Raw genomic sequence first — 19,399 nt, 5'->3', positions numbered from 1 at the left:
TTTTTAATTTGTAGGTTGTAATTCTTTATACAATTGGCACAGAATGATCCATTAATGTTTTTAATAAACTGGTTGACATCCTATAATAAAAGTTATAAATATTTTAATGTTTTCAATGATTTTGTTTGATGTGACAATAAATTGAAATTACATACTTTTTAACCATGTGGTCATAAATATATGATGGAATTACAGTAACTGTAATAACATATCCACCATTATCTATTTCTGTTGTAATTTGTTTGTCCTTCAACCCAACCACATTCTGAAAAATAATATTGTTAAATTATCTGTTAAATTATTTTCATTAATAATAGATTTATTAGAGAAAAATATAAACAGAAAATTATATACCTTGCCATTAATTTCTAGTATCTGGTGATCAATTAATAATCCATTTCGTGCAGCTGAAGAATCTCTTACTAATGCAATTATTTTTCCATTTTTAAATTGAAATCCCATGTTGCCAGAACTATCTTTGTGCATAGTTACAGTACGTTCAAATGGTCTAAAATTAAATAGATTAAAAATAAATTTATTAATATAATATATATGAAAATTTGAAATATATAATAGTAAATTTTAACCAACCTATCACGCACAACAACTTTAATACCATTAACATCAGCATTACGAAACAGTTTGTGCACTTGGTCCATTGTATAACCAGCTATACATTCATCATTAATACTTAAAATTTGATCACCAAAACGCAATCCTGCAAGTGCAGCTGGAGAATCTTGACTTACAAGACATACAAAGATACCATTATTTACTGAATGTACTCTTAGGCCCACTTTTCTATCTTTATCTTTGCATAATGTTAGCTGAAATAAAATTATAGTTATTATAAGAGTACTAATAGAAATATTTTTATTACATTAATGTAACAACAATATATAAATATATATTTGTGATAATATTAAAAATATTCTTGTGTAATATAAATGATTTCAAAAGACGAATCAGATAGAAGAAAATTTTTTTTATAAATATATTTTTAATGCTTTTTTTAAGTTCATGTATTTGATTCTGTAAAATGTGTGTATATATAAAAGAAACTTGAAAAAAACCATTAAAAAGTTACATAAAAATTATTGTTCATTTTATTACATATAAATGAAAAATTTAGGTAGCCTGTTTTAAGCGAAATACTTCGTATATTACCTCTCTAATCCCATTTGTAACTTGTGCTCGTTGCAGACCCAAAGATTGTCCAGAAAGTGGTGCTATCATACCAGATGATATTCTGGATGTTTCTGCAAGTATTCCTGCCCTCTAAAATTAAAAATAAAAATTATAAAAGATGAAAATTATAAATTATATAGACATATATCAGAAAATATATATTATGACTTACATTTGTTTGGGTAGAAACAATTTGTTCAGGTAAATTATTTGAAATTATTTCATTGCTTAACTCCAAACCCATATAATTTCCTAAAGAAGGATATATAGGGCCAGATGGAGAAGAATCAAAAACAGGAGCAGAAGGTGCCATAGGTTCAATTGATGGCGGAGTAATATATTGAGATTCCTCTTGCATTTGAGCCTATAAGAATAAAGACTTTGGTAATATCTCAAAACATAATATTAACTATTAGTATATTGACATAGTATATTAACCATTAGTAAGGTTAAATTCCTAAGATTAAAGATTTTACTTACTTTCATCATATGATCCACCTTCATATCTTCCAGAGTCGGATAGAAAGACATTTTGTATGTTTCTGGAATTATATAATTTCAGAAAATAATTAGAAATTGCAGATTACACAAAGATTATTAATCATATTGTAAGACAATATGTTTGTCATATTTACAATATTTCTGGAAAGAATTAAATAGCATAAGATTTGATTTAAATCGTTGATAATATTTTTTCTAGTCCTATTTTCTTTTAACTTATTTTTTTATGGAAAAAACAATTCATTATATTTAGTCATGGGATATTCACGTCACAAGACGTAATATAACGATTCAATGATATTAAGTCAAGTATTATTAGATTAGATTTTATCAACAATTTTTAATATCGTAAAAATATTTAATTTGAAAAAATTGTACTTACTTGATTAACACTTGTAAACCAAGAATAAACGTTGATATATGTAAAACTTGTAAAGAAGGACAAACTGTCAAAAAACTACTGAGATAAAGTGCGTTATTAGTACGTTCGATGCGTACACACTCAGTGAAGCATATAGTTCTTGTATTGACTCATACTCAACTGACACTGTTTCAGAATTTGCGATAACATTTGTACTATATCCAGTGTTGTCAAATCTAAACTTTATCTAATACGTCAGCAACATCAACTATAACAGATGCATCAACGTAGATCACAATTGCATTCTCTATTCGATATATAATAAATTTTTAGTGTATAATTGATTTTTTCATGCTCTCAGTTCATTACGCACGATACAGTGTTCACTGAATGTGCAATTTCTTGAAACACCCCTAAAAAGATTTATCTTTATATTAAAAAAACATCTATTCAATTGTTCCTTCCCCGAATGATATAATATTTAAAAATATTATAGATTTAAATAGATTTAATAGAATTGTTAACGAAATTATTTATATAATTATGGAAAAAGAAAAAAAGAAAAAAATGGAATAAATCGTGAATTCAATAATGGCGCTAACCGAATGCAGAGACATCTAGATTGAAATTCTATAAATATGGATTTTGGTACTCCATGCAATGTTTTGTTTATTATCTGATTATTATTTCTTTCGATTTATCGACGAATAATGTAATCTTAAAGTATGGGCACTGATAATCTATTTATTCATATTTTGACATAAAGTACAGGCATAAGAACTTTTAAGATAAATTTGTTGAATCAGAGTAATGTGATATTGAAATTATGAGTGGAGGTATAGTGCCTAGTAAATCTACTGTATATATATCAAATTTACCATTTTCATTAACAAATAATGATATACATCAACTTTTACAAAGTTACGGAAAGATAGTGAAGTAAGTCTTCGATATAATTAGATTTTATGTTTAATATTTATCGATATATTAATATATAATAATTTAATAAAACATAACCTTTTAACGTTCGTACAGAGTAACTGTAATGAAAGATAAAATTACACGACGTAGTCGTGGGGTTGCATTTGTGTTGTTTTTAAAACCAGAAGATGCTTCTTCGTGTGCAAAAGGTCTTAATAATACACAAGTAAATTTTCATCAATTGTATTATATTTAAAATTAGGTAGTATGTAACTATAGTGTTTCAAATATATGTTAATATATTCAAATATATGGTAATGATTTTATTATTAGATAGGTGGACGAACTATAAGAAGTTCTATAGCAGTTGATAATGGACGTAGCACAGAATTTATACGTCGTAGAGATTATCCAGATAAATCCCAATGTTACGAATGTGGAGAGGAAGGACATTTATCGTATGCCTGTAGTCATAATATGTTGGGACCAAGGGACCCACCACAAAAAAAAGTTAGAATAAGAAAGAAGAGTAAAACATCTGTTACTCATGATACTAGCTATTTTGATAGTGACAGTGACGAAGGTTTAAGGAAGTCAAAAAAATCAAAGAACATTGATAATGACGATACCGATGATAATTGTTCAGAAATGGAAATGGAAACATTAAGTGCAGCTATCAAACAGGAGGTATAATAGCGTCTAAAATATTTTGTTAAATTTTTTCAATATATTAACTTTTTAATATTCGTATATTCTATTTTTATATGATATAGCAACATCTTAGAGAGCTAGAACAATATAAGCATAAGGTGGCAACAGGTCAATATGATGAGGAGCATACTGAAACAGTTGTAAGACGAAAACGATATAAAGAGAATTCATATTTCAGTGATGAAGAGGATATCAGTGAATGAAAACATAAGAGATTGTACTTGACATTATCATGTAATTATAGAAATCATAAATTTTATTTATAGACATTTAATTTAAAATTAATCCTGTAAATAATATTAAGAAAATTCACTGGAAAACAAAATAAGGAATAATGATTGCAGTGGATTTACCAAGCACATTTAGAACATTTGGTATATGATAGAATTATATATATACTGTATTTCTAATCGTAATAATATTATATACTATTAATAACCATTACATTAATTACAATGTAAGTAAATGAAACGTACCATTAGTGGTTATTCTTTAGAGGCTAAATGCTGGATTTAAGTACTTCGACAAATTTGCGCATTTATCCTTGCACAGACTTTATATTGGAAAGGCTAGTGAACACAATGTTACAATTTCGAATATGTTTTCGTACATTACATAAATACAATTATTTTTATTCTAATAAACGAGACAAAAAAGTGTAGCATGACAACTAATTGGAGGATATCATTAATTGATACTTGCGAAATCATATACGTATAAATATTGTTTCAATATTAAATGTAAAAGTAATTAAAGTCGTCACTATGACTTTATTAATGGAAAAATATTGTCTTTTATGGTATGAAATTTCGTGAGAATGAAATAGATTTTTCCACTCGATATTTGTTATCCTTTTTTTACTTTTTGTGAGTGATAAGTTAGAAGACAATGCGGCAAGACTGTCATTGGAATTTGTTTTGTAACCAGAAAAATATCGAATGCATATATTTGCACGAAGTATATATGTAGGCACTCAAATCAGCTACACTGTTTTGGGAACCAACTTCATATGTTATAAATATTGTTTACATGATAAATATAAATAGATATATTTTGTAAATAACTATTATTGATGACGGTAATAATTGACTACTGGATTATTCGTTTTTTTAATGCACATTATATTACGAAAAAAAAGAATCTAGTTAATGAATCAAGTAAAACTTTTAGAAGATCATATCACATTGTTCAATTAGATTATAAATTAAATTGTGAAAGCGAAATTTGGAAAATGTTACTTTTTTAAAATCGAATTTTTTTCTAAAAACTTTTTTAATTAGAGTCAGATTCGCATGGAAAATTTACTTCACGATAAATTCTTTGAACATGACAAATGTGTTTTTCAGCAGTGAACACATTTCAATATATTCGTGCGTATTCTAAACATTAGTTTCGTTATAGAGGCTGTTTCAATGTTTTTCTCTCGATATGTATAATTATGTTGAACATAATTTTTGAAAAAGATACTTGTTTTTACAATTCTGTTAATAACACTTTGTATTTAAGAATGATTTATATACTCGTTTTGAAAAATATTTACGCGTCCCAGCATCAAACGTGATTTCTTTAACTAGTTTCAGTAATATTATCGATAATCCTTCTTACACAATAATATTTCAAATATGTAAATTATTATTATTATTTTTAAAAGCAAATGTGTACATATTCAATGCAATAATAAGTTAATCCAGTCATAAGGATCGTTAACTACACACAACAATTGGGAAAAATTGAAGGAAAAGGGCCATGGGCGCAGTATGAAACATTTATCTTTAGTTTTGTACACTGAGACTTTAAATTGACTAGCTCTACGAATGGAAAACATTGATTTTCGGGGGTCTTGTGGCCTGCGGCTGAATACTGGAGAACCTTTCTCTCTAATAATAATCTTTTTATCTAATTGGGAAAGCGAATCAATCAATCGTTTCAATCGTTATAATAAAACACTGGTAGTTAGATGTACAATTATTTAAAATTGAATAATTTATGAATGTAATATTGCACGAATTCTGGTATCTATAGATTCTTATCAATTTCTAATCTAAGGATTTTCTTACTCTAGACTTATACAAATAAATTATTTGCCTACCTACTAAAAGGAAATACTATTATCGGGATATACGAGGACAAAAATTAAATAATACGACTCTCTACGATTAACAGTATAAAAGAGTTCAACAATATCCAGCCTATAACGAGTCACGTTGACCTTCAGCTACTTATGGATGGATTACATGTGTTGGGCCTTCTTGGGCATAAAAATTCTATACGAGCAAGAAATTTTCCATCGTATCTCACCGCTTCTACTTACGTTATGCTTATTGGAATTAATTTTCTACGATTGTAAATACAACCACAGTGGATACTTCTGTTGTTTCATCGTCAGGATATTTTCAAGTTTTGACAGAAGTTTTATTTCTTAATATAAAATAAAAATATCGATATTATTTTTCAAGCGCTATTACCGTTCTAGCATTTATATGATAAAAAGGAAATGATTAGAAATAGTACTGTACAAATCGTTTTTCAATTAATTATCCACTGTGAAAACAATCGAAAATCGATTGCAATTAATACTCAAGATCGTCGATCCTATCTTAAGCTTATAATCTGATATTAAAGCTAATATTATAGTCTACGCACATTGAGTTCACATACCACAATAATTAAACGCAGATCAGGCGAGCCAATTTGAAATAATTTTTTATTATATATCATTTTCTTTCACGGTGTGATCTATCTTAACGATGTTGAAATAAACATACGTATTGTAATTACGTGATCGATATTTAATATAATTATAGATATAAGACTACATCGTGTAATTATTATAAGAAATCTAATGCGAATCGTTAGGAAAATTTTGATAGGATATAGGTACCCGTATGTTTCTTTACAAAGTTGAAATTCACGCGAATATATGCGTTCAATATGTTCACATTGCGCTGGCTTGACCTGCGTTTCAATTTTCGACATCGATCGTGATCGTTTAATACAAATTTACGTTGAAAACATTCTCTCGCTTTATCGAACGGTTCAATATGAACTCTGAGTCAATAAGTATAATATTCGCGAGTATTAATCTTATTACGTATAGTTTTAACATAAAAATTAAAATACTTGACGATTCGAAAATAGGAAAGAATACTTCGTTACAGGAATATCTTTTAAAAATTGTCTCTATGAATACTGCACTTTTATTTCGTCAAGCAAATCAATACACTATGGATATGTTACTGAGCATTATAGAAATCGATGAGTTAATTTCAAACGAGAAAATTTCAGCGCGGATAATAATCGAAAAATGAAAAGAAACTTAAAGTAATTTCAATTATCTACACTAACGTTAAATGCATACATGGTACATATGGTTTCTTTATCTATCTATCGGTAAGACAAATACAAAAGTCAACTTAGTCGTCGTTATGCTATGCATCTTTTTCTTTCATTTTTCTTGTATCTAGAATTCGTATCACGAAAGAACAACGACCATTAGAAAACAGACGTTTTAAATTTGTGTCAATGGATTTCTTTTGGACGACTTTGAAAATGACACAAAAATACTATCATTAAAAATAGCGATAGATCGTTAATGATCGATATCGATCATCGCGTTTTTTTTTTTTTTAAACGCTCCAATCACGCTTTTAGATCGTACGTTTTGAATCAAGTTATTATATCCGTTAAACGTACGTTCAAAAATAATTCTACAAAGTTTACGTTTCTTCGCTAAGGAAAATCGCCTCGAATACTATCAAAACGATATCGAAGAAAAAGATCTAAAAAAATTCGACATCGATAAGCTCGAATATTTTGTTCTTTTCAATATCGATATAATAGCGCGTTATAAAAGACTACAGGCGTAACGTGAGTAATTTTTTTAAATAAATACTACATTATGTTTGATTGTAGAAGTCTTTGAATTCGATATTTTTTCCTGCTAACTAGAAAAATGTTTGAGAAATGCGTAAATTTCAAGGATAATGCAAAATGTTTCACATGTAATATATCCATAGAATTATATTAATAAATTATTATATAATTATATTATTAACAATAATAAATAAGTTAATAAGTTAGTACGTTGAAGAGAATCAATCGACGAGCGTTCGAAAACATTATATACACTTCAAAGATGTACAAATGATGAAAGAAATAAGAGGAGCAAGATTTGTCATGGAGAGGGGAGGGGGATGCGATAAAAATAATTCCGAAGAAAATGTCGATGGACAAAAGCAAGTTAAAATAAGAGAAACAATTATTGCAAAAATGAGTTGAAAATGCGGAGCTGTCGTCGGATCGATAATCGAATTGATCATCGGATCCCCGAGGTATTTCTAAAAAATGTGCGGTGCTAGCTGCAATTTCCAGAGGGAAACAGGTCTAGCAAAGACGGTGACCTGACCCTTTTCTTTACCACCAACTAAGAAGACATATAAAGGCGCAGGTCCGTAAGAAGGTGTTCCCGAGTCATTTCCATCATTAGCTGCGACCTTAGCCCTTTGCCTTTCGGCCCTAGAGGCACTAACGGCTCGTCTGGAGGGTGAGCCCAAAGGTAAACTCTTAGGTGGTGCTCTAGGAATCCTTCTGATCTCTTGAAGTTCAAGAAGTTCAGCGAATGTTTGCGAGGCTGACCTGCCAGGTTCATCCTCCAACACGCTATCAGGTGGACTGTTCAATATCTTAGCGTATTTCCCGTCTTGTTGTTGTTGCTGTTGTTGTTGTTGCTGCTGCTGCTGCTGCTGTTGTTGTTGTTGATGATGATGGTGATGATGATGATGATGATGATGATGTTGATGATGATGACTTCTGCTCTCGTCCAAACCTAAATAATTTGGATTGCAAAAGCCAAATTGGCCTTCACGTATCGTCGTCGAACTAACGATAGCACGTAACTGTTTGGATTTTCTATTTGAAGGCCAATCGTCTTCAGCCAAGGGATCACCCGGACTTCTTGCTTCAATACTCGCGTAATCCGACGTTGATTCCTCACCTTCTTCTAGGTCAGCAAATCTGACCGATGCTGAAGTTGGTATTTTAGCCGTAGTTGGTGTCTTTGGAGTTTGAAGGGCTGCTTCGTAAAGATGAGAACTGTAGCTTTCGCCTCTCGTTGGTTGACAAGCGTGATGTATGGAAGAAAAATCTCTGTGGGATTAAATCAATTGATTTTATCGTTAATTATCTATAAAATATTTTCGCAGAAAACTGTACGAACCTCCTTTCTTCCTGAACTTCGATCAGTCTCGAGGTAGGTGGTTCCTTTTTCTCCTCGCTATCGCTCAACTCGTCTGGATCAACGAAAACTAATCTAGCTGCCTCCACGGGTGTTAGTACTGGTGTTGGTAACGTTAAAGCTCGAAAATTTGGCACCGAAATAGGATCTCTGGTCATGCCACTGCCAGTATTATTGTTACTATTGCTAGCTTCGGTTGTTTTTGTCGTCGTTTCCGGCGGCTTCTGTCTTCTACGAGCTAAGGTATTGGCACTTCGAGACTTTACCATCCCCATCGAAGGTTCTACGGCTTCTACGTCCACTTGCTGAAACGGATAATACGTGTTCGCCTGCGTACAGGCTCAGTTCACTCATTTAGCCTACGTTCTTATGTTGCAACACATATTCATGCACATTTACTGCTCGATGTACTTGCTCGATACAAAGTAAATAATTACATATACATTATATATATATATATATATATATATATATATGTATGTGTGACAAGTGATTTAAATAACAAAAGAAACATAATAAAAAAGATTACCTCTTGAGGACTTTCCTCATTATCGTCTTGTCCACTGAGTACGGAATAACTACACTTGGTTGGATGGCTCAATCTTGACAGATTGATCTGCGATAATTTTGAGATTTCTTTAAGAAAACTAGGCCTCGTAGGTGCTTCGTTCGGTGATATTCTATTATTACACAATCTCGCTCTTTGATTTTTTAACCTTGGTTTAGGATTATCGCTACTGGTACCACGAATCAACAACTCGGATACTGCCAAGGCAACACTTTCTGCTCTGGGTTGGGGTTTGGGTCCTGGTACAGATAGTTTCTCCCAAGTTTCTGTACCTGTAATAACGATCGAAAAGTTTGCACAACATTCAGACTATATAGATACTATATATATATATATCATATACACGTAGATATATATCTATATATCTAAGTTATTTCATGCTCTTTACCGAAATGAAACCTCCATAGTTCATTGGTAGCGAGACCACCGCTCTCTCCACCAAAGATCAACATACAACTTGGAAGTCTGCAAGCAGCATGACCATGAAGTGGACCCGGTCCAGGTTTGTTCTTCAGCATAAACCAAGAAGCGGTATTAACGTCCCACCGCCAGCAATCGCTTCTCTCTTGTAAATCCGTCATACCACCATAAATATACATAGCATCTCCATGTAAAACGGCTGAGTGTTTGTGTCTCGCAGCTGGGCCACTTTCGCTGGATGATAATAGATGCCACGATTCTGTTTCTACAAATTTGAAGAGATGTTAATATTATCTTATTTTATATACTTTAATTTTATATACATAGTTTGCGAAGCATAAAAGAAACTTACCGAAGTGGAAAGCCCACAATTCAGGAGAACTACCACGTAAATCTTGATAACCTCCATATATGAGCATTTGACCTCGATGGACCAAGGCCGTATGACCTCTTCGACCTCTAGGAACCGCGCAACCTCGTTGAGCTCTGACCTTTCTCCACGTATTCGTCTGAAAATTAACAAACGAACTGCAATCAAGATAATTGCACGATTATTTTGACACTAGAATAATGTTTCTTAATTACTTAAAAAGTGAAGTCGAAAATTAAACGTTAGAACGACAGATTTGCTAAAAATATAAATATTCGGTAAAAATAAAGAAGTTTTCTGATGAGCTGTTGAAACTAATAAAAAGCATTTCTATCGAACGTCCTTGACCTATGTACAATAGAAACCTTTTGAAAGTATAGAGATCAAAATTGTTAGTATTAACAGAGCGAAACGTCTATGCTCTTTATCGTCGAAATTTTATAGAAATTCGTTTATTAAAAGTCGAGGATGTGTAATTTTTTTCCCTACTCTCTTTACGTAAGCCGGCAGGAAACTCTTCAAATGCCCTCGGATTATGAAGGTGGAATGAATGAAGCTCCGCTGTCTGAATTGCGTCTGGGCTTATTTTTGTAATACTGCGCGAGCTACTTTAGAAGAGAGTTGTACAATACTATACGTAATTATTGACGTTTCTTCTGTCCCTATTCGTATATAGGAAAAATCCTGCGGACTATAAAACAGTATTTTTTCATTACTTATCGAACAAATTGTTCTTTTTAACAAATTATTTTTTTGTATTTTACTTTAATAGAAGAATAAATCAAAAGAAATTTTATGAATATTTTTTAATAAAAGGATTAGCATCTCGATTACAAGAAATACAAAAGAATGTGAAATATAAAGAATTGTTCACGACCCTTTTTTTCTCATTTTGCGTATCAGCCACTCTCTTTTTCAAAGAAATACACGTAAGACATCATTACAGCTCCTCACGAAAAGCTTTACACTATGCACGTGAAACATAAATTATGAAAGGAAGAGTACATGGTCTTTTCAGAGTCACCATTAAATTTTTACCCGCATATTTACGTATGTACATATACATATATTATATATATATATATACATATATATATATATACACATACATACACACACACATTCGAATTTAAGAAACATTCGTTAAAGAGCATAGGCACCGAAGAATGTCGAGAATAGTTTCCATAGAAACGACACGGAGCTTCCATGAATATGTAAGCTCGTTCGTGGTTGCGATGCGAAAGCAAGTCAGTTTTTTGCATTTTATTTTACAAGAAGAATGCGAATGAAGGAATTCGCGCAAGGTTCACAAGGTCTCTGCCACTAGAAGCTGTATTGTGTACATATGTACGTCATTAAAAGAAAAAAAGAAAAAGATAGAAAAAGAAAGGAAGAAAAAAAGAAATCGGCACTCAAAGAAATTTATGAATTTTTATCTTAAAACGTTATTATTCATTTTTTTTTTTTTTTATTTGCTATCCTCTGAGTAAGTAGGACATGCATTATGCTCCATTTTCTACAGAGAGAAAAAAAAGAAGCCTTCCTTTTACTTGATCTAAATTTAGATAGATATACATATGCATCCATGTACATTAAAACCAATAGACGAGAGAAGACGTTGTAAAATTCTTCGTCGTTCATTCTCCTAGAAAATTCGGGCATGCGTGGTAAACGCGTATTCTTCAAGCGCATCAGCAATTCTATCTCTCGGCGAACGAAGGAAACCAGACTTTGGATTAAACGACCGTAGCTATACTAAATAGAGCGTAGAAATCGTTAATGTATGTACAATACTTTTTTTCTAAGCTATTTCCATATCGTAAACGCGTCAAAGAACAGCTTTAAACGTTAACGACGAGAATAGAAATCATAAAATTATTTGTGGCTTCTCTTCTCTTTTTCTTCTTTCTCTTCTTCTTTTCAAGGACAAGAAATTTTGATGAAATTTCAAGATCGAGTTGATCCTAACGAGATTTGAAACGTGAGAGGAAAGTACTACTCATTGAAAAAGCGGTTCTTTACTACTCAAAAGAGGGTAAAATGGCTCGATTAGAGGAGAAAGAGCGACAAAGAGAGAAAGAGAGAAAGAGAAAGAGAGAAAGCGATGGAAAATTTGAATAAAGTTGACAAAGATATCGCGAGCTTTTTCATTTTCTTTGAATATTTCAAGAGAGATACGAAAAATTCTTTTCTCTTATCTTTTGATCCCCTTAACTAGAGGATGTATTTCGATTTCTAGGAATATCTTGTAAAACGACGATTGCTTTTAGGGATTTTACTCTATCTCTCCTTACTTTACGTTCATCCCCTCTCTTACTTCCGCTCTTTTGGAAGAAAACGGACGTAGGTAGTTCTTTTGATGTCTAGTGGCAATCACGGGTCTTTTAACCCCAGTCAGTCGGTATGGACCAGCGTAGCAAGAACGAGGAAGTACGTTGAAACGGTTATGCGTGTGTTGAAGGGAGAAGAAGAAGAGAGAAAGAGAGAGAGAGAGAGAGAGAGAGAGAGAGAGAGAGAGAGAGAGAGAGAGAGAGAGAGAGAGAGAGGATGGAAAGATGAGGAGAGGAGAGGGAACCATAGGGGAGGAGGGTACATAGGCTGTGTAGTGTATACTAGGGGGTGCTGAAAGTAATTACGTAACTCAAAGTACGTGCCTAAAGTTGATAGGTCGGTATAGCCACTTTTCTGGTGTTCTCGAGCGTCCAGTGTCGATAACGAAAACGATTAAGAAATCGAGTGTCTGTAAATTTGACGTTAAAAAATTTTTTATAATTTTCTATCATCCTTTATATTCATTCCTTGTAATTTCAAAATACATCTTGATTTTTTCTTGCTTAAGATAATGTGTATATAAATAAAATTTACTTAATGGCGTCCGTCTCGAAAGCGACAAAGCGAATAAATCATACGTACGTTCTACTCTCAAGAATATATATATATATATATATATCGTTTCTCTGATCCGTTGCAAACGACGATATGTTTTAACGAAGGACAGAGAGAAAGTGAAAAAAGGGAATGACTCGCGGGTACAAAAAGACCCCTCTTGGTTTAGCCGATTGGGTTTGTCTGGCACGTTCGTAATACGGATTTCAATAATACAACGAGAAAGAGGAGCCGCGAAAGAAATATTTCCGTCTCTGACTATGTTTCATTAATTAAAAACACGAGTTGAAGGTTACCATAGCAACTTGGATAGAATGAGAAAATGAAATATATTTAAAAAAATCATCAGATTTATTATCATAAGAAATTTATAAAACAAGATAAAGGTTTTTAAATGCGAGAAGATGTTCAGACGTTTAGAGAAGATGTTCTTAAAATTTTGACCTATCTGACCCAAGGCGGTTTTTATGTTTCAAGACGGATATCACGTTAAAACCAGTGGAAGGCAAGCCATACATTTCTTATGAAACATGTGCATCATACGACTGCATGCACACGAGTTAGCTCGATGCTTATCCATTCGGTTTAATGTGCTCTTGCCGGTCTTGTTCACTGTACGAGGCTTTAATACGATGTTGTAGATTTTCTTGTAAATAATAAAGGGTAAACAATATCTCTAAGAAATATGTTAAAACATATATCATAAAGAAATTGACACGAAAGAGATAATATAAATATTATGTTTTATACGTGCTGAGAAGGACGTTTCTTTCTTTGTACTCTGCATTTTTAATGACGATGCAAGAGGTGCCTTTTGTCTTTCTCAATGAGCTTTCTTAATCAATAGCAACACCGATATATAAAAAAAGCGGCTGGCCGGGCGAAGAAAAATAGAGTATAGTGATGAGACAAAAGAGCGGAGTCTGCGAAGGCATCGAGTGAAAAAAGATAACTGTATGGTCGCTCGTTGACGAGGGAAAAGTGCCACTAGCTCATTTATCCCCGCCCTATCTCGTGTACCCTCGTGAAACCCACCCCTAGACTATGGCGTCTCCAATTCCTTTCATACAACACGCGAACGATCTAATGTATTCGCAAGAAATATTCGCGAGAAATATTCGCGAGAAAGAACCACGAAATAACTTCATTTGCAAGATACTCTACTATAATTCTTGTGTATGTTTGTGTAAAATGTTTTCAAGATGTTTTAGAAAAAATGCAATCGTATATTATTTTATACAGAGTAAGTTTAAGATCGAGCATATACATAAATCAAATAGTTAATCAATCAATATGTATATGCTGTGTAAGAATTATTTTTATTTTATTTTTTTCACATCCATCGATGTATACGTGATCAGATAACGTGTATGTTCCGTAAACATAATCTTTATTAATTTTTTTTGTTTTCATACACATTAATGTGTACACTTCGTAAAGAATAATTTTATTTTATTTACAAATATTCATATTATTTATTTTTTTTCACTATTTGTTAAATGCGTTCGTCTAAAAGTAAAAACAGAGAGAACTTCTTTTTTATTTATGATTATTCTGTAGAAACCACAAAGAACTAAGCCTAGTAAATAAAATGTATATGGGGTTCTCCGAGGCTTATTAATTTTTAATTACTTCTTACAATCTCAATTCTCAAAGGTATGAAACGGGAGAAAGAGCTGTTGATACCAGCTGTTGCCAAAAACTACCCTTAGTTCAGATCGTACTCCACGAATCAGAAACGTTGGAGAAAGACGAGGAGGTATTAAATATTGGATGAAATTATAACCACATCTCGTAAGTGGGATCACTCTTCCCATCAAAGAAATCAATCGATATTACGTATCTCGTGGCAAACTTGTTCTTATTGCCGTCGATAGTATTTCATGATTAATTTTGATCCATAGAACTATATATGAGATGTTTTTTTGAAAGTTCCATTTGTTTCTAAATTGATATATTTAAGAGTTCGCGTTTGAATCGATTTAAAAACATTTGTCACTGATAACATAGTATAATATTTTTGTGTTTAGAAAAATGTGTAATTTACTAACCAAATCAGCTTACTAAACATTATTTAACGTTTCTGGTGTGTAAAAATGGAAACATAAAAACAATCTTGAACGAAATTATATGTATATTCGAGTTTATGTATGTATGTATTTTACGTATATAATGAAAAATCAAATTGATTTACGATCGTTCATATCAGAGTTATAGTGGTATTTAGCCAGTAATAAAGAAGAGTAATCAAAGAACCCGATTACTTCGCATTGAATCACTTTCATTCTAGACATGATTGAAAGCTATTAGTCGGATCGATACGTTCTTTGGTTTCATGTAAATTAAGCTAACAAATGATAACTCAAGTTTAATGAAAAATAAAACGAGGTGCTCTCGTTGTTCTCTTTCATAAGTTTTTCAAACTTTCTTAGAAAGTTCGTGGCTTTTCGCGACAAATCGAACAACATGTCGAGCTTTTTAAAGGCTGAAAATGTCACTATCTCTGACATCTCTTTTCGTTTGTATGCTATGCCAACGCCCGTCAGAACTACTCATTTGAACCTGACGTTACCCTTCTTCAGGTGATCGATTACTCATAATATATCGATGTGTTTTCTATTCACTATTCTGCAACGTTAAGAGAAGGGTTTAAGGGTGATGCTAGGCCAGACTACTATGTTGGTTCTGACAGTGATAAATGACTTCTCTTCTTGATAGGGATGCTTCGAGGTGCAGCAAGTTATTAGTTCCTGTTTATAAAAAGCTTTTATTATGAAAGCAGTCTGCGAAAAGTTGTCCCATCTAAGTGACAATGTCTCTCAATGATTAACCAAGTCGATAATCATTCTAATAGTCTCCCCTTCATCATGTTATCTTTCATTTGAAATGCTTCCAGTAATAATGACGATAATGTTTAATCATCGATACGCACACATAGTTCAGCCACTTCAAGATAGATCTCGAATATGCAAAGAACGTGCATATCTGCATATCGGACTTTAAGTTATGCGGATTATTACGTAATACATCAGGAAACGTCAGCAATGCGACATTGGGAAAATGCTAGAGGTTTTTCCAAACATTTTCTATACCAATACTACACAAATATCTAAATATATTATGAATATCCTAGTGATATTTACCAGGCATTTTTGTACTCTCACTGAAATATCCTTGACACTTTCTTGACATTACGATATATCTGTTAAATATTTTCTAATATAATAATTACTAGAAAGCCGATCGTATTCGTGTTATTTTATTTTTCAATCCCATCATAGGAACAAAAGCTTTGGTTTTATACTATCTCTCTTTCTTTCTCTTTTTCTTTCATTCTCCCTTCTTCTCTCTTCATTTTTTCCATTTCTCTTGATAACAACGATCCGCACGGTTGAGTCTCGCGTATGTACACCAACAGAGAAAACTCTTCCTTAACGATCCTTCCTCGTTGCGAAAGAGAGGAGAAAAGAGGAACGAGGGTTGTTCGATGAACGAATGAACGAACGAAAAGAGGGATGATGATGATGGACGAGAAAATACAGGAGAAGAAGAGAAAAGGGGGAAGTGTCGCGCACCCTTGAGAAACCGCTAAATCAATAGCAACGTCATTGAGTACAACGAGTTTTACACGAAAGCGAGCCACCCCAAAAGCATATTTCTCTTTTCAAGGGACTACACGCGAATCCGACTGCGATGGAAACAACAAAACGAAAGAGAGGAAGAGTGAGACAGGGTGAACGAAGACGTACCATCAAGACCTCCATATTGGGCCAACAGTGGTTTACTTCGACTTTCCTGGTATACACACAGTCTCTGACAGATAGAACGTTCTATTCGCTCCCTTCGTGCGAGTGTCAAGGACTCCATAGGGAGAACAATAAGAACGTGAAACGGGCAACGAGAATTCGTATCATGTCTCTTAAGAACTTTACTGAGCGATTAGGTTTATCCGATTATACGATATTCGTTATCGATCTGTTACGCGCGTATAATCTCTATGCATTTCAAAATAATTTTTTACATGATTACCAAATTGTTTTTTGAATTATAACATTTTTTATTTGATTACTATATTATTTTCTGGATTTCATTATATTTTATTTATATTATACTTTTAGGTGCAATTATATGATAAATTATTATTTTATTTGAAGACAAAAAAGAAGATCATTAACGAAATTTAAAGACGTTATATTGAATGAATTTAGAGAAAAATGTAATGAGGCGTGATATTATCAATCAATTTTAGCATGGTTACCCAATATTGCCCTTCGTCTCGTTTACCGGATCGAGGGTACTGGATCCCTCCCTCGGATAGTTGAGATTGTCAAGAGAGCTTCCTCGAGGCTACTGTAGACTCGTTAAATCGGATCGTACGAGACCTTCACGACTAAATCTTAGTAACGATTTCGATACAAGCAGACTCGACTATCAAATGCAATTTCGTATTTAATTTAACGAGGTTGGTTATTTGATCGTCGATGATTCAAATTCACGCTTGAAAGTATGATAAAGTATAGTTTATTAAACTTTTAATACGAGATGTTCCGGAAATTTGTCTAACTTAACTGCAATGTTAAAAACTTTGTTAATCGCTCTTAATCGTTCTTACGTAATTAAATTTCTGAAGTTTAAAGAAGCTTAGAATGTATCTCAAGAATCGCAATTTAAAGAAAATCTACAGTGAAAAACAATAAAAATCGTTTTTCTTAGTAATACAATTTAAATTATCAGAAAATTGTATGAATATTCTTCAAGAGACTCACATCATAGAGATGCAAAATTATCTTAAACTTCCTTAACAAGTTGATTGATAAAAAAAAAAAAAAAAGAGAGAAATCTTAAATAAATAAAAATTTGTGGCACACATTCCGCAATGCGTTTTTTAGCTGCACAAAACTAGATTCATCTAAACACATGTGTAGGTATATCCTAAATTATTTGATTTTGTAATTGTATTCAGAAAAAACGACATTTTTTGTTTCGTTCACACACACACAGATAATTTTGCTATTTAACTGAAAAAAAATTCGTTTATCGTAACATCGAATTTACGATGTTTTTTTAAATAGTTTGATGTAGTCAAGTATGAACACGATAGCCGTGGGTTACGTTTTACCTTGACATTGTAAACCCAAAGTGGTGTTTCCGTGCCTGCGGAAAAGCCTAGTTCTCCACCGAATACGTAAAGGCAGTCCTTGTATGCTACCGCACTGTGTTCCTGAAGAGCCGGCGGCCTTTCTCCCCCAGGATGTAATTCTTCCCACTTGCTCTCAGCTGCAAAATGAAATAAATGAAACGAAAAGTTAATACGTTTGTTTAAACCATCCTTTCAATATTTTATGTTCACGTATTTTGAAATTCAAATTATATTAATGTAACTATGTAAAAAATATATAATTATAAACCCTATTATTTCATTTTAATAATTATAAATTTTATTTGTTTATTACAATTAAACAAATAGAAATAAAATAGAAAAATGAGTTTATATTTTATAATTCTAAAGTTACTGTGCAGAATTGAGAAGATAAAAGAAGAGAATACGGATCTAATTGGTCAGAATGGAAAGAAACGCCTCCTCTCACGTATTTTCGAGTCTATCGTGCTATTTGCAGAGATGCTCACGCATACTAATTAGATCGAATGACAATAGCGACGTAGCCAATGAATAAGATGTATCGAGAACAAATGAGACAAAGCGAGCCATGAATTGAATATCAAATCATTGGCGCAGTCCCAGATCAATGACATAATGAAACAATATTCTTACTTTTTTCTCTTTGTTCTCAGTATAAACTTTAAATACGAGAATCCTCCTATTATGTCAAAGAATATCGTAAGAGTCGAATAGTAGGGATTACGGGAGTGTCAAAGGTGCGGATAGAATGGCCGTCCGAGCATCCATTTTGCCCTTGTCATTCCGCGAGACTTCTTTCCAGTTCTGTAAAGTACATATTTATTTTGTGACAAAAACTTTAATTTTTTACTTTCGCCGCGAAGCTAAATACCTATGTACTCCATTGACCTAATTTTTATAAGAACAAAGAATAGTAAGTGACATTAGAAAAATTATTTGTAGGGAAAATGAGAGAAAGAGAGAGAAAAAAAGTCAAATATTTTTGATGTTTCGAGGAGAATATAAACGATCTTCTTCCCTTTTTCGAAATCTTTGAAATTTACAACTATATACTTTTTCGTTCTTAAATCACATCCTTACCCGCCCTTGCAATCTGGTAC

At 32.4% G+C, this 19,399-nt stretch overlaps 3 protein-coding genes across 8 annotated transcripts in view; 1 reads left to right on the top strand and 2 right to left on the bottom strand.

Moving 5' to 3' along the window:
- Window positions 1–6: 6 nt before the first annotated feature.
- On the bottom strand, window positions 7–2,422 carry LOC122630386 (syntenin-1-like). The gene is made up of 8 exons (XM_043814847.1): window positions 2,072–2,422; window positions 1,669–1,730; window positions 1,361–1,552; window positions 1,168–1,278; window positions 592–827; window positions 355–508; window positions 156–265; window positions 7–80 (listed from the first exon to the last, which is right to left on the bottom strand). Exons 2-8 carry the CDS (start codon window positions 1,717–1,719, stop codon window positions 26–28), a joined length of 909 nt encoding a protein of 302 aa, XP_043670782.1. The 5' UTR covers window positions 1,720–1,730; window positions 2,072–2,422; the 3' UTR covers window positions 7–25.
- A 258-nt stretch (window positions 2,423–2,680) lies between these two features.
- On the top strand, window positions 2,681–3,941 carry LOC122630395 (zinc finger CCHC-type and RNA-binding motif-containing protein 1-like). Of its 2 annotated transcripts, none has more exons than XM_043814866.1 (4): window positions 2,681–2,989; window positions 3,086–3,180; window positions 3,309–3,658; window positions 3,745–3,941. In XM_043814866.1, the coding sequence occupies exons 1-4, from the start codon at window positions 2,877–2,879 to the stop codon at window positions 3,883–3,885; spliced, it is 699 nt and encodes a 232-aa protein (XP_043670801.1). In that variant the 5' UTR covers window positions 2,681–2,876; the 3' UTR covers window positions 3,886–3,941. The 2 variants fall into 2 exon arrangements, with proteins under 2 accessions (XP_043670801.1, XP_043670794.1); XM_043814859.1 differs by having other exon boundaries at window positions 2,685–2,989; window positions 3,086–3,197; window positions 3,305–3,658.
- Window positions 3,942–4,059: 118 nt separating this feature from the next.
- LOC122630332 (host cell factor 2-like) overlaps window positions 4,060–19,399 on the bottom strand; it is a 36,641-nt gene continuing 21,301 nt past the window's right edge. For 3 of the 5 annotated variants that reach the window (XM_043814735.1, XM_043814745.1, XM_043814725.1), the window contains exons 3-8: window positions 18,279–18,436; window positions 10,256–10,412; window positions 9,872–10,168; window positions 9,445–9,755; window positions 8,898–9,244; window positions 4,060–8,827 (exon numbers count right to left, since the gene is read on the bottom strand). In XM_043814735.1, coding sequence (XP_043670670.1) covers window positions 8,020–8,827; window positions 8,898–9,244; window positions 9,445–9,755; window positions 9,872–10,168; window positions 10,256–10,412; window positions 18,279–18,436 — 2,078 coding nt within the window. In that variant the 3' untranslated portion in view covers window positions 4,060–8,019. Of the gene's footprint in view, window positions 8,828–8,897; window positions 9,245–9,444; window positions 9,756–9,871; window positions 10,169–10,255; window positions 10,413–18,278; window positions 18,437–18,932; window positions 19,104–19,399 lie in introns of all 5 variants that reach the window. The other 2 variants (XM_043814755.1, XM_043814752.1) reach the window with 2 other exon arrangements.

This window comes from Vespula pensylvanica, chromosome 1 (assembly GCF_014466175.1).
Source record: "Vespula pensylvanica isolate Volc-1 chromosome 1, ASM1446617v1, whole genome shotgun sequence".
NCBI lineage: Eukaryota > Metazoa > Arthropoda > Insecta > Hymenoptera > Vespidae > Vespula > Vespula pensylvanica.
Note: the sequence above shows the minus strand (reverse complement) of the source record. Positions and strands in the feature narration are given on the sequence as shown.

Coding starts and splice junctions, on each gene's coding strand:
- LOC122630386 (XM_043814847.1), bottom strand. CDS start 1,719: ATGTCTTTCTATCCGACTCTGGAAGATATGAAGGTGGATCATATGATG. Junction 1,279..1,360: donor TTGTTTCTACCCAAACAAAT/GTAAGTCATAAT, acceptor TTTTAATTTTAG/AGGGCAGGAATACTTGCAGA. Junction 828..1,167: donor TTACAAATGGGATTAGAGAG/GTAATATACGAA, acceptor ATTTTATTTCAG/CTAACATTATGCAAAGATAA.
- LOC122630395 (XM_043814859.1), top strand. CDS start 2,877: ATGAGTGGAGGTATAGTGCCTAGTAAATCTACTGTATATATATCAAAT. Junction 2,990..3,085: donor AGTTACGGAAAGATAGTGAA/GTAAGTCTTCGA, acceptor ACGTTCGTACAG/AGTAACTGTAATGAAAGATA. Junction 3,198..3,304: donor AAGGTCTTAATAATACACAA/GTAAATTTTCAT, acceptor TTTTATTATTAG/ATAGGTGGACGAACTATAAG.